This window comes from Buteo buteo, chromosome 3, assembly GCF_964188355.1.
Source record: "Buteo buteo chromosome 3, bButBut1.hap1.1, whole genome shotgun sequence".
In the NCBI taxonomy this organism is placed as follows: Eukaryota; Metazoa; Chordata; class Aves; order Accipitriformes; family Accipitridae; genus Buteo; species Buteo buteo.
Window position 1 is genome coordinate 20,698,276 of NC_134173.1, and position 15,094 is coordinate 20,713,369.

General features: G+C 38.2%; 1 protein-coding gene across 10 annotated transcripts in view; it reads right to left on the bottom strand.

The window, feature by feature from the left end:
- Window positions 1-1,733: 1,733 nt before the first annotated feature.
- The window catches only part of PTPRM (protein tyrosine phosphatase receptor type M), a 502,188-nt gene continuing 488,827 nt past the window's right edge, over window positions 1,734-15,094 (bottom strand). For all 10 annotated transcript variants that reach the window (XM_075023029.1, XM_075023027.1, XM_075023025.1 and 7 more), the window contains 5 exons: window positions 14,245-14,376; window positions 11,048-11,173; window positions 9,066-9,229; window positions 6,847-6,982; window positions 1,734-2,512 (listed from right to left, as the gene is read on the bottom strand). In XM_075023029.1, the coding sequence (XP_074879130.1) occupies window positions 2,459-2,512; window positions 6,847-6,982; window positions 9,066-9,229; window positions 11,048-11,173; window positions 14,245-14,376 (612 nt within the window). In that variant the 3' untranslated portion in view covers window positions 1,734-2,458. The remainder of the gene's footprint in view (window positions 2,513-6,846; window positions 6,983-9,065; window positions 9,230-11,047; window positions 11,174-14,244; window positions 14,377-15,094) is intronic.

The window sequence follows — 15,094 nt, forward strand, 5'->3', positions numbered from 1 at the left end:
TTGTCTCCTTTCCCCCTCTCATCCCCAAAGACCTACCTGTGCAAAGTACGTCTCCAAGAGTACAGCAGCTGAAATAATGTCTGGCAGACACTGGCAGTGTCCGTCCTTGGGAGAGATTGCCATGATTCTTGCTGCATTTCAATAAATGTCATTCATATTTGGGATCATATTGCCTGCGTCACCTTTTGTCCTAGGGTTCCTTCAGCACACTTATCCATCTTACTTATACTTTTTAAAGCATCAGGAGATACTGGACACATACAGGCATATTTCAATAAATAGATCATGTAACCCAACTTTTTAGTGTCCCACAATTATTACAAAGAAGCATGCTTGGCTGGCATACCTGGCCTGTCAAGCTGGTTGTGAAGAATATGATGTTAGAGGTATGGATTTTGTTTCCTAACCTTAGGGTTTCCAAATGAATCAGAGCATATTCTGCAACAGGCTGAAGTTCTACAGGGTTTATCCAAGGACCATAATTTCTCTCAGAGCTGGGGTTGTTTTTCCTAAGTTCTTCAGTACCTCTGTGCAATTTATAGCAATGGCCAGTACCTGCCAGCTACATTTTAAAGCAATTTTAAAAGAGATGCTTTCCAGCTCCAGAGGAAGCCTATCCTCGTGTCTTTAGATTGGAATTTTGTAGTGGTTTTGAACTGGCAGTTGACAAGCTGTGAGTCATTATGTCCAAGCTGGATCTCTAGATTTAGAAATTTTCAAAACATTTTGACTAATACATTTATATAGATACTGCCCTCATTCCAGATGGCTAGTGCATTAAAAGGATCTTTTTAAGAGTTGAAACACTGTGCAGTCTGCCGCTTCCTTGCATGGGGTTTCCCATATAGCTTTGGAAGGCCTCAGTATTGAGCAGTTGCTCTGTCTGCAATGTCTCCTTGACACTTCTGGGTGAGAGAAAGATCTGCAGTTCCAGTGGACAGTGCAGCAAGCCATTGCTGGCTCATTCCCCTTTCTTGCTGCTTTGTTGCTGTGCTTCCTGCATCCATGAACATGAGGCAAGTCCCAGCCTGTTCAGACACTGGTAAGTGCTTGGCAGAAAGGGGAACCATCCAAAGGCCATGGGAAGTGCAGTAGACCCATTCTCAGGACAGGCAAGAGCTTTAGTAGTGTAAACCGGTCCACTGGCAGTACTGGTAACAGCCCTAGTACCACAGCAGTTTTATTCACTTTTTAATCCCCCCAGTCATTCTAGTACTGGTATCCATAACACGAGGAATTACTTCCCCCTCACAGCAGTCATTCTTCCTAAGAACAAATGCACCATCACCCCTTTCACAGCAGCAGACTCAAAGTGAATGGCAAGGCATGCTTAGGGCTGCAGAGGAATGCTGTGACAAGACTGAATACTGTAAGCCAAACATAATCTCTTCTTCATGCAGCAGGGCAACTTTCAGGTTCTGCATTTGTGCCCATGCGTCTTTAAACACACAAGTCACCTCTTTATATATATTGGCACGGCACACCTTGGTATTGGCTGGATTAACACTGGATCACACAATAAACATGCTCTGGAGGTAGCTCAGTATTTACAAGAATTAATCTGAAAAGACGCTTAGCTGAAGGCACTCAGATGCCAAGAGATATTAAACAAGATTTTATCATGTATGTAATTATTTATTGAGCTGAGAATCCATACAAGGTAAACAAATGTTTACACTATCATACAGTAAGCATTTCCAGGGCTTAATAAAAATGATTGTCACTCACTGTGCTTCACAAAAAAATTCATTTTAATGAATAAATAATTTGATGAAATCAAAAAATATTTACAATATAAACAAATGAAAAAGCTTTGGATATATTAATTTGAGCATCCTGTCTTTTGCATTTTCTAACTGTATTTCTATCAAGATTCTCTCTCTGAAATGGTACAAAGTGGATAGAAATTACAACTCAACAAAGTTAACATGATTTGGTACATGTCTTTCCATTAGTTCAGATAAGCTATGTATGATTCATTTATTATGCACGTGTTAGAATACAAATGTAACTAAAATCATATATTATCAAAATGCCAGACAGCATTCTCCACAGAACAGAAATGTACACTAGGCTGTGACAATAACTGAGAATCACAGGCAACGAAATATAACAGAAAAGTACAAATTCCTTCATAAGAATATAATTGTGCTTTCTTATTTACCAGAGGACTATGCTGCTTCACCACATCAATGGCTACGTATGAATACAGTGTTCAACAACTGCCATGTGGTTTGGTGTATGTTCATATGGGTGTCAAGCAGCGGCATTAGAGTGGAAAACGGGCAGTGCAAGCAGTTTTATAAACAACTTTTTGGGCTCTTAAAAAGAGCCAATTATACAAAGCAGTATAAGCATAACACTGAGAAGTCTTCATCTCATTTACACAGATATTGTGAAGTGACTTGCTTTGTTTGTGGTGGTGAAAGGAGGAACTTTGTCTATGCTGTTTATGCAATCAGCCAGAATTCAAGTATTCCAAAGCCACTTCATAGCAGAATTTGTATTGATCCTGAAAAATCAAAAGAAAACCACAAAAAGTCAGTTATTGAAGTAACTTAATTAAGGGGATCAATATTTCTCTTCTGTTAAAATTATTTACTATCAGCTGTTGTCAATAGGAACCAGTTTGCAAATCCAATTTGTATTCAGATAAGAAAATCTTTATATTAACCAGACAATAGACACTACACACAGTAATTTATGGTACTGCTCATATTAGATGCACATTTAGCTACTTTAATACACTTGTATGAGAAAAATTGACTATACGTAAGTAAATTGACTTGCGACTGTTCTGTCATCTGTCAAAATGCTCACGTAGCACTTCACCAGAATTGGAGTTATTGAAATTCCTCCCTAGAAATGTTTATCTTAAAATAGAACCAGTGTCTAGTACTTCCCAGATCATAACTTCTATTTTAATGTCATTCATACATTTGCTACAAATCAGGGCAAGAGCTGCTTACTGTTCCTCCTCTACATGCAGCCCAAACCCACACCAAAATACTGTCCTCTCCCAGTGCAATAGGCCTGTCAGATCAGTCCTGGCCTAAATTAATTGGATTAATTCCAGTTGATTTTTAGCAATTAATGGTGATGCATAAGTTAGGCTCTTGATGTCTCTTCTGTTACCCAGGCTAAATTTTCCAGTGCTAACCCTGTGCTTCAAACACAGACCTGCTGGTTTTATTTGCAACTGCTTGGAAACTGGGCAGGTCCCAGGGAAATCCCCTTTCCGTGGCATGCAAATCCAGTCTGCATCCTTCAGACACGAAGGGTTGTGACTTCGCCCCCTTCACATCTTCAGCGGTACAGAGGCCAATACTTTTGACTGACCTTCGTCCACTCTGCAACTTTAGATGATGCAGTCACTGATGACTTCAGTTTTGTGTGCGCACACATACCCCTGTTCCGTTTTCATTCTTGCTATTCGCAATATTTAGCAATACTACAAACATTTAAATTAAACAAAAAAGCTGAAAGAAATAGTAGGTGTGTCTTCCCTGAATCCAAGGGCTCTGGCTTCTAAAAATTCAGTTTGGAAATATCTGACAGTTTTATGACTATTTCTGCCACTGAAATGCCTCTTTGTCTTATGCACTTTAATCCATTAATAAAAGATAACTAAGCATGTACTATCATATAGGAACAACAACAGACTTAACTAGCTGACAGCACTCAGCCTTCACCTTCCCAACATCGCAAGTAGGAAGATTACAATTACACTTCAGATATATTCTCCTTTTCACTGAAGCAAACATTTTAAAGGATTAACTCTTTTGGCCTGTACTTGTGATTTTGGATCACATTTTAGCTGAGAAGAGAGTCCACCTTAACATGCAAGAGATCAAATAATATTACAACAATCAAAAAGCCATTAACAAGCATGGACAATTTCTAAGTTCTTTTGTTGAGAGCTGTCACTTCAGAAGAAAACAAATCTTTGGTGCACATATCACCTAAGTTATGAAGAGTTGTATGTGAGGTTTTAAGATCCTGCAGGGTTTCATAAACTGCTTTTGTCTTCTTCAGAATGAGAAAAGAATAAAAAAGAAGAGAGGAAAGAAAGGAGTATTATGTAAATGGTTCCTTTTCTGATTTTATTGCATATATGTTTCTAAATAAATGAAAATTATTCTATAACTACACAACAGATCAAAACAACAGATCAGCCATTCATCTATTTCCATTTTTCCATGCTCATTTTATGCTGATTTACTGATCCAGCAGAATAACTGTGAGTTTTAGTAAACCAAATACCTGTCTTAAAGACCAGACATATATTATTTCCCACTGTGTTCACTCATGTGTGTCCTTTCTACCTTTTTATTATTCACTTGATGGTGGATATTAAAAGTCTTTTTGCGTTAGCTAGCTTCAGAGAGGTATATTTAATTTTTTTTTTCTAGGACACCTATTGGTAGGTCCAATAACATTTATCACAAAATGCTTTGGGCATTCTGTAATAGACATTTTGTAATACCATCTGTCACCTTTGTATGATGGCTGAAGAATTTCATAGATTTCCATATTGCATGGATGTGGCATTCAGATTTTTGCACTTGCAGGAAAACCAAAGGTTTCAATGAAATTAAGAGGTGAATGTCTAAGTATGGACTGTAAAGATTGCCCTTCACCTAGTCAGAAAGTGCATAACAGGTATTGATAAAGCAGTCTTGAAACTATTTTTGTGAAATACTGTTATAATTCTGAGCACTTCATCTTTTACCACAAAATTTTACAAAGGTAGATGAATATTATTGTTCTCATTTTTCAGATATGGAAACTGAGGCAAAGACACATTAACATATAAGGTCATAAAGGATAAAGATGGTAACAGGATCAGGAAAAGAACTCAAGTGTCCCCAATTCCCTTTTACCATGAAACAATCTGCATGGAAATTGAAACCTTGCTAATTTAAATATTTGTTTCTACAAAGTAGCAGACCAAGACCAAAGAGATGTGGTTCTAACCCTGCTTTGCCAGCAAATTACATGGTAATGGGAAAAATCCTGATTGTCCCCTGCTTTTGTTGTCTGTTTGTAAAATAAGGAAAACAGTACTGATCTCCTTCACAAGTGCTTTGAAATCTCCTAATGAAAAGGCCTTACAAGGACTCTCAATGCCATCCAGACATTCTCAATACCATCCTCAATTTACTAAAAGCTGTTTTTATATTCTAAAATAATACATTTAGCTTTTGATTAAAAAAATTCTCTGCTCAAAAATGGAGACAGCTGCCTGACAAATCTATACCTGGAGAACTGTCACAAATGGGAATTTATAGAGAGCATTTTCTTCAACTGTACATCTTCACACTGATAATTTTCTTTTCATTTCTATAAAACAAATGAATAAGAGATCAGTGAGTTCTGTGGACTTAAGCTCTGGGAGAATGGAGAACAGCAGGCCTCTATCCAAACTACACTACCTGAATGAAGAAGTAGGACATTTTTCTTAATATCTAGGAAATAAAAATGTATGGTTCTCAGCATGATGATTCCTCTCCTGAGAATATAAACTAGAGGAAGAGGAGCCAACCCACCTGCCACTGCGAAACCTTGATAATTTCTCACCGATACAAGGTTCACAGTTCCACAGGCCCTGTGGTGCTGCTTGTAAACTCCCTCCTTGCTTTGCACAGCTGGCAACATCTGGCTTTTTTCCATGAGCCTGGCCAGAGCAGGGCTTAGGGGAGGGTCTGGGACTTCACAGCTAGGCTAGATGAGAGCACTGCGATGGAGGACGTGGTGGGAGCCATTCTTCTATGGGACAGATGAGGTGCAGTGATCCATGTGGTGGGGAAGTGGTTAACCCCACCCATCTACACATGAGCCTGAAAGCTTCACTCTTCCCAAAAGAAATTCCTGCTTTCTGCCCATTCTCCACTGTGTTTCACACCCATATCTCAGTAGCTTATCTGAGAGAGGGATCTCTCCCAAAATTCCAAGAGGCTGGACCAGCTCTGTGAGATGCCTCCTGCCTCACCCTGGGCACTCTGTAGAAAAGATGTTGAATATGACCCAAACTTTTTTAACCAGAGCTTGCAAAATTAGTTCAGATGATTGGTTTAGCACCCCTGAAGCTGCCCTGATGCTGCTTCCTCCTGCCTATGATGCTAAATCAAATACAGCTGCCTCTTAAGCAGTCACCTCTACAGCAGGACATTGTAAAACAGTGTCTTTTATAACTCAGGCCTCAGAATAGGTTATCACTTTACACCCATCTCCAAGTACAGAACTACACACTGGAGTGTAGGAACCTGCTTGTTTAAGCTGTTCTGCAGCTCTTCTGGCATAGCAGCTGGCACTTCAGCAATTCTCCATTTTAAAAAAAAAGCTCATAAAACACTCTCTAGGAAAATAATTGCACATGGCCCCTTGTTTCTGAATTTCTTTAATCTTTCTATGAGATAGACCAACCATAATTAAATGCAATATTCTGGATGTCAAACTGAAATTCATGGCTTTGATACATATTAGGCGATTAAGCTATTTATAAAATATATAATTTGGAAATCTGGCATTTCATTTTACGTAACTATTATTTCTACCATGCAAGGGCTGTTCTCCATTTGGCTCAGCCTGCTAGAAAAGAAAATTAATAAGGATGTTCGGCTGAAAGTGTAAAACTCTTAAAAAATTCAAATGAACAGAGACAAAGTCTCCTTGGGAAGAAAGTAGTGTAAAAATACTTTTACAAGTGAAGTGACTTCATTATCCCCTTTGAAAATGACTTGCTTGCTTTGTGAACAACTCCCACTGCAAATCCTGGAAATCTTACTGAGTCTTCTGAGAAAAAGGAACATTTTATATTTAGCGGTGCAGTTAAAAAGCTCATACCAGAAGGTCCACCATGTTAGGCTTGTTATTCCTCAGTGTCTTCACAGCATGGAATACATCAACAGCCCTCTGATGTCGAAGCATTTCACAAACGATACTGATTGCACAAAATGTCCCACTGCGGCCACCTCCATTCCTACAATAAAAGTGATAAAATGGCTCAGTTACAATTGACTCTATGTTACAAGTTCATACAGCACCAGGGGTGGCTATAGAAGACATGAGTTCCAGTAGGGAGAAACCACAGAACATTCCTGCCCCTGAAGGCTGCTGAACTTTAGGCAGAACACGATTTTAAATTGGAATTAATAGGCTGAAAGATCTCAAACCTATGATTCAGAATTCAGCAGGCTGAAAGCCTGGAGGGAGTTGAATGGCTGAGTTTTGCAGCGTCCTTCAGTGAACACTTGAGACAGCACAAAGAGGATGCTAAAATAAGGACAAGGTACTTTTAGATTCAGTTCAACACCCCTTTGCACTGCAAACGCACGAGGTTGCAATGAGCATCAGGCCTGGAAGTGTTCTAGAGAAAGTGGATCTTTGAGTTCTTTTACTCCAAATCCTGGTGCTTTCCTCCTGGATCCAAAGGCATTTCAGAGGAAGAGCACAAGTGCCAAAAGTCTCACTTGTAGGAGCCCTTCTGGTGGCTCCACCTTTAGCATGGCACTAGGTCGTGCTGTGATATTCCCCTGGCTGGTGCGTTTGCCCCCTGGCAGCAGGCAGAGGAGCCGGCTGCCTGGCAATGACTACTTTTAAAAGTGTAGGTATTCACCCTCCATCCACAGTATCAGAGGATGAGAACCCGAAGTGACTTGCTAACACAGAAGCTAGGCACAAATGTTCATATGCATGATCAAATACAGTATTTAATAATACTTCATCCCCAGCTATTTTTAATCTTCCAGAGAATCTCTTTCTTTCTGGAAACATTATTTCTACAGCTATTCTAATCAGAATCTTTAGGCTGTGCTTCACCAAAAATAATAAACCTTAATAATTACCAGAGTGCAGACTAGTTAGGTAGCAGGTCTTTCAAACCAGTTTCATAAATGGCTGATTTTCAAAGGGAGATACAACGTCGCACATCTGTCACATCCAGGCAGTACGAAAAGAATGCTCTCTGCTGCCAAAACATTGCCTGATATTGTGGGACTCTTTGAGAATTTTAATTAAAATAAAGTCATTTAAAAGGATTATATTAGAGCTTTTTCTTTATTCACTGCCTGCCAGTGACGCATGTGTGATGTTGTACAACTATTTAATATCATCAGCCACCTCAGAGATAACAGTAATTTGCACTTCAAAAGGGTCTTTTCAGCTAAAGATCTCAAAACATTAATTAATCACACCGCACAATGCTCCTTTGATGAAAGTATTATTATCCCCATTCTACAGATGGGGAAACTGAAGAGCAATGACTTGTTCAAGGTCAGTGATAGTGGGAATTATTAATACACTCTTAGATCTTCTCCATCATTCTAACATTGAGTCCCAACTTTTGAAAGTGCATTAGAGTGATTTTCCTGTTAGCATGTCCCTTCTCCATCATGGCAACATCTTTAAACAGATGTTTAGAGGAAGAGGGATACAACTTCAAGCATCGAAGACTTGGTCTCAAAAGATTGGCTACTGCTGAGGGCAAACAGCATGTGCAAGTATTAAGCCGTATCAAAAGAAGGACGGTCGCAGAGTGGATGAGAGCCTGCATCAGTGGAGCACAAAGGTCACCGGAGAACAAAAATATATACCATTATTAGAGAAAGGTAAGGTAATACAGGACCATCATAACTGGTCTGTCATGCCACTTTTACTGCTGTGCTTTATGTCTGGAAGAGGAATCATCCCTTCTATACTACTTATTTCTACAGCCCTTATCTGTGGAAATAAAAGGTATGTTGTTTGGAAGGTACAATTTTGATTTACTCTGATTAAATATGCATCTTTTCCATTTGCAAAAGACACTGGACACCTTTATATAAAATAGAGCTAACTTGTACCCATCATCTTTTCATAGGGGTCTACCAAGGGACAGAGAGGGAAACTCATGAATCTACATAAAAATCATACAATTCCTCTTGTATTCAAAGCTTTTAAATGAGCAGTTGTATTATTTATCCACTTCCAGATTAGACAGATGCCTCTTCACAAATCTTTTAAAATCTAGCACAAATTCTGTAACAATATTCCCTTGCTTTCTCTCTCCTGTTTCCAGTACTTACAAGCAATGTACAACTGTGCGTCCCTCTCCCCCGTTATATTCTTCCTGCCACTTCTCCACTTGGCGGATGAGCTTCAAAAAGGAGCGTTTAGAAACTGGAGTGTCTCTGTACATGGGCCATCCCAGGAACTGGAACTGCTGCACCATCCGATAGCCGTCTTGGGGCTGTAGAGATTCAGACAACAAGGAGGAAAAATAACAACTTTTATTTGGTAAATAACTTAGGTATTTGCATCAGTGAGGAAAGTTGTTCAAGCAGATCACTACTGACAAATTGCTAATGTAATTGCAACTGCCCTTGAGGAGTTATGACTTTTATCTTCCAAAAGAGTTATTAGAACAAGAGGTTTTAAACAGAGTGCTATACACATAGACTAGAATAGAGCAATGGTACAGCTGCAGGATCAAGGAAATAATTTATTAATCTCATAGCAGGAACTTGGTAGCAAAGAGGGAGCTGCAACACAACTTTAATTATATACCTTTTTAAAAATATGTTTCAGCATTTCAAAGACTGTTTGCGTGCTTTTGTTGATTTTTCGAAGAAAGGTCAAAACCTCTCAAGATATTTTGAAGCAGAAAACATTTAAAAAAACAAACAAAACCCTCAGATGTTTCCGGCTTATAAAAAATCTAACTACATTTTATTTTATTGTGTGCTACTGCAGCAGTCAGAACCTCTTTCGTGAAACGTTACTGAACAGTCGCTTTAAGGTGATTTAAAATAAAAAAGGAGCATAGAACAAGTGTTAGTGGCAGAAAATTACAGTCCTTTGAAAAGGGCATAAAAACCACATACATGAAAACTGGTTTTGTAGTCTAGGATTTGCCACTTTCACTTCTGTGCAAAGTGAGGGCACTTTAGTGCCACTTTTAAAACGGGCAACACACAGAAATGTTGGCATTACAATTTTTTCTCTAGAGTAAGAGGTAATAGAGAGGATGTAAGATTAACAAGATAAAGGAATAAACCAAAGCGGATGCAGCATTAGATATGTTCTTCAATGGGTTTTGTCTGCTTTATGTCAAGATTTGGTATCTACTGATTTCCCGGCCAGTTTCTTTCAGCTGACAGCCCCTCTTCCCAAAGCACATCAGCCAGACCCAGCGTCTGCTAAAGCTCACATTAACACTGCTGGAGATTGTGTTTTTATGTTGCCACATTGACTGCAAATGCAAGGCCATCATAGTATTAAAGAAATATCTTGAAGCTTACAATCTGCTTCCCTGTTCATATATTAGCATGTTTTTGGGTGTGTTTTGGGGGCCTTTCACTCTCCTGAGAGCTACCAGATCTCAGGGCAGTTCCTGACTTTTTTCAGCAGGGAGTGCTGCTTATTCCTAGCTATGGTTCTTTGGTGATTGATACCAGTCCATTGCAAAGGCTCCCTCCATCTGGATGGGACGAGATGCTTGGTCTGTGGTGGAATCTTTTTTTCACTCAGCCTGAAAGACATGCCCATTTAGTCTTCTGTCAACTTTATGGGAGCATAAAAGCTGGATATGAGAACATACTTGTCCCTCTGAAGTGCTTACATATATTATGAGGTGCGATTAGTGGGACCAGGATCTTCACTAAAAGCCTGGGAGTGGTATTGAAAAACACGCCTAGTATTGGTGCACAGCTTTCTTCGCATGACACAGGATACAAATATGCAAGGTGGCTAATTTCAAACTGTTGAAAACAGCACTGATTTTGGCATCTCTTGGCCAAATTCGGATACCATGCAATCCGAATATTGCATTTATTTCATTTGCATTTAACATACTCGAGATAGGCATTAAAGTATTTTTTACTTTAATTACACATAGAAGGCTTTTTTCTTATTGATTATGGTGTGACTCAGTATTGCACCATCACTTTCAAATAAATAAGCTGAAAAATGAGAATGGTTTTATGTGAGTTTAACTTTCATTTTTTGTGATTTGAGTAGAGTCAACTCATCTACCGAGACAGAATTGTTTTGCAAGTAACATCCTTACTCTGGCTGCATTATAAATTCTGAATATCCGGCTGATTATGTCTTCTTCTAAATCAGCTGATACAAACTCCACCTGAATAGGACCATGTCGGTGTACTCCATTTTCTGGCCAGTACTGAGGACACAGCTATGGAAGACCACAAACAGAAAAGAACACAGTCAATCACTTTCAATTTCATGCTGCCTCAATATACTTTTCTAGATTTTTTTCTTTGTGCTACATTTATTACTGAAATTCTCACACAATATCTTTATAAAATACACAGTGCACCATCTTCCACCAGTTTCGAGCATTCTGCTTTTACTTGTGTTGAGCAAGTTTAAACAAATACCTTTTCACTTAACTGAACATGCTATTGCTTGCTCCTGTACTAACCATTCTCTGGTATTTGGAGTAACACATTTCTGACACGCAGCATCAACTCTGCAATACATTATGACAAGACAGGGGGATGCTGTCAAATACTACCATATCGCAGAGATGGCATGAAGCCTAAAGACCAAAGGCCTGGTATCTCCAACGGTCCTGAAAAGTTGCTAATAATTCAAGCTACATCAGAAGGTGCGCTTTATACTATGAAGGGTGCATCAATTCTCAAAACTCAAGACTTTTCACATATGTTTCACCCGTGACTGATGACATTGGCTAATATCAGCATTGCTTTACATTTTCAACAACTGCTCAATTTCATCTTATGAATGCTACCTGAAAATAGTAATTATGCTTTTTTTAGTGCTCAGAAAACATTACTTCTACGTATCTAAAGATCACAAAGTAATATTACCATTATCTTGCACAGTTTTAGTGCCTAGTAATATCAGGATGGCTTAATCCAGAAACCAGTTATCATCTGTGTTAATACTTTAAAGATTAAATCAACACTTTGCAAGGAGTTTTTTGAAGGTAGAGTCTGCTTGTCCATTTTTTTCCTTAAAAACCCTAATGATTTTTTCCAGGGATATTTAAAGCATTTCAAGCATGTAGCTTTTGCAAGCATTCACCAAAATTAAGTATGAACTCATGAAATTTTGTTCGCTTGCAGGAGCCTTGATGTCATATTTGGAATTTTATTTCATTCAGTAAAACAGCTGTGGTCTTCACTCTGCTGCATTGCTGTTGGTAATCCAGAGCTGAGCTGACAAATCACATTTACTCCAGATGTTGTTTTGCATTTCTTGTAACACTTAGTCCTCAACAAAGCCGTTTAGAGATGACTACATTTTAGGAAAACATAATCATTTACTACATCAATTAAAAAGAGAACAGGGTCTGATTTGCAGGAGTTCACTTTAACAAGTTAAAACCAGAAATTTTGAGTAGGAAAATATATTTTTATTTATTTTAACCCCCTCACATGATTCAGTCTGCTGAGCAAATTCTTTCCAAATATTGTCTAAATCTAAATTGTCTAAAACAAAATACAATGTATACAACTATTGCAAATGCCAGTGCTCAGATCATTTAACGTGCACAATGTAATACATGACTTTCAAATACATAGGAATACTGTTCTAACCAATCTTTGAAAAATGCTTAAATGATAATAAGCAGAGCTGTTTGCTGGAGCTGTTTTAGGAAGCCAAGATTTTCAAGTTCTAAGGAAACCAAAAGCATTTAGGTCTGTGCGTTTTGCATGCATGTGATGGTAGCAACTCTCTTTAAGTCAGAGTCACTGTGAAGGGTTGAATTTAATTTCCCAATAGAGCATAACAATCCACATAAATTGTAGTATCTAAACAGAACAGTAAACACTCCATATATACATAAATAATAATGATAACAGTAATTATTAATAAATCTGAATGTAATGTGTGTTTTTAATAAGCTCTGCCCTCTCTCCACTTCTGTTTGCTCTGTGGGTTTTGAGATTTATTCCTAATGAAAAGATTGTTACTAACATTAGAGGGAAGAGGTTTAACATACTGCAGAAGCAGGTGCATTAACTGCATATCCCAATAGCTTTTAAAAGCCTGTGAGGCCAATAAATGCTTGAAATAGCCATGCACTATTGTAAATTCAAAACACAGCCCACAAATTAAAAAAACTCTGTTCAGCAGTCCCTAACAGTCTGACTCCCTTGAGTCTTTCCTTATTCACTCAGAAAATAATCTTAGACTCATGAATAAAAGTTTTGTCTTTCATTTCTGTTTTTCTCCCTGTAGACAGTTAAGGGCTTGGAATCAGAAATTCAGTCTTTAAAATACTGTGCAGAATTCCTACACATTCATTTGAAAGAAAAAATGGAAGATTAGTATGTTTAAAAAAAAAATTCTCCATGTTAAAAAGAAATGAGGAAACATTTTTCTAACTGTTCAATACTCAACAAAACTGAAAAGATCATTGATCATATCAAGAATAAAAATGACATGCAGTCTGCTACAAAAAGTAACAATTGCTCTTAACCAATAATTAACAAATATTTACATATTAAGAACCCAGATTACCACCACATTATTCCAGCAGACAGCTGGTGCAGTTTCTTGGAACCAAGGAAATCATATCTGTGTAAGAACTTGCAATTGTGCAATTGCAAGCTAGGCTCTAGGACGCTTAGTGATTAATGCTAGTGATTAAATTGCCAAACCAGTAGGTACGGGCTTCCAATTTTCTAAAGAACATGTACAGCATTCACAACTCTTTTGTAAGGTAACTACATTCCTCCATATCTTTCGTTGCCCTGTTTTCTCTTCCGAAGGATGCTTAGTCTCCAATCTTGTTTAGTTCCTATCTCCTTGCTAACAATGTCATTTTGTGCCAAGCATAACACAGATTTTCACACTGGGAACACCTACCTCCTGGTAAGCAAACCAAGGTCATTGACCTGTTTCAGGCAGGCTAATGAATAGCTGTTGGCTTCTGTTTATGACTTTTGGCTATTATTAGTGTGTTTCAGACTTGAGTCAGAATTCTACAACCATCATTTCTGGTTTTTAGCAGTTCTTCCCAAGGCATGTTCTCTTATCATAATAAATTATGGGTGCATGCACTTACGTGTGTGTGCATTAACATTTTGGTGGAGATGCTGCTGATGGGCTGATTTATTCCTCTTTCCCTACGTGTATCCGCAAGCTACAAATCAATTTTTTAGTGTGTTAGTATTTAATGTTGTTTTATAAAACTAATTATGTCCTAGAGCTGTTCTGAAATGCTGAGGCACTAGCACTCCTCTTTTGAATTGAGCAGTTTTCTGGACTTACTTGTGCAGGATCCACATCATTCAGCATAACTATTGAAGTGCAGTGATAATCTAAGACCAGTCTCCAGAAATCTTTGACGGTATTTGGTAAGGGATGCTGTGTAACTATAAAAGCTGATGGTTGCTTGTAGCTCTGCAAAGAAATAATGAGACAGTGAGAATAATGGTAAGAAATAAAAATCCATTTAGCAGAATGCTAGTCATAGCCCCCAAACTTTGGAACTGAAAGCATTATTTCTATTTTCTATATAATTAATACATTGTTTTCAGCTCTTTCCTGAGATCTTATATGCTTCAAGGTTAATAAACTGTATTTGGTCAGAATATAACTTCTTCAGATGTTGTACTTCTGAAATGTATTTTATGCACAGGCATAGAGTAAAATCATCAGAGGTTTTTGCCTCCAATGCAACTCCTACAAAATTCTGAGCAACAGTTTTGTTTTGAGCTGTTAATGGACAGATTAATCTTGGCTGTCTGCACTTAGCTGTTGATTTGAATGATGCCCATGAAAGGAAATATCTAGTTATTTTTCAGAAATATTGTTGAAATTCTGGTCTATCTGACAGCAGTGAGGATACGCAGGGGATAAATGTCAGTGCTCTTTGTTTTTTTTAGTACCAGAGTATGTCATTGACTGAGCTGTTGGTGGAACTGTTCCATTGTGGATCTCATACTAGAATTTCCACTTATGTCCTCATGACTGTTGAAGGCCAGCATGGCCATACTGGGGCAACTGTTGGGAGGGATTGCTGTTGCCTTTATTAAGGAGGGCAGGGAAGACTCTACATGCCTTGAACTGAAGTACTTGTACCATGACAGAGATACAATCTGATCAGCTATTTGCATCT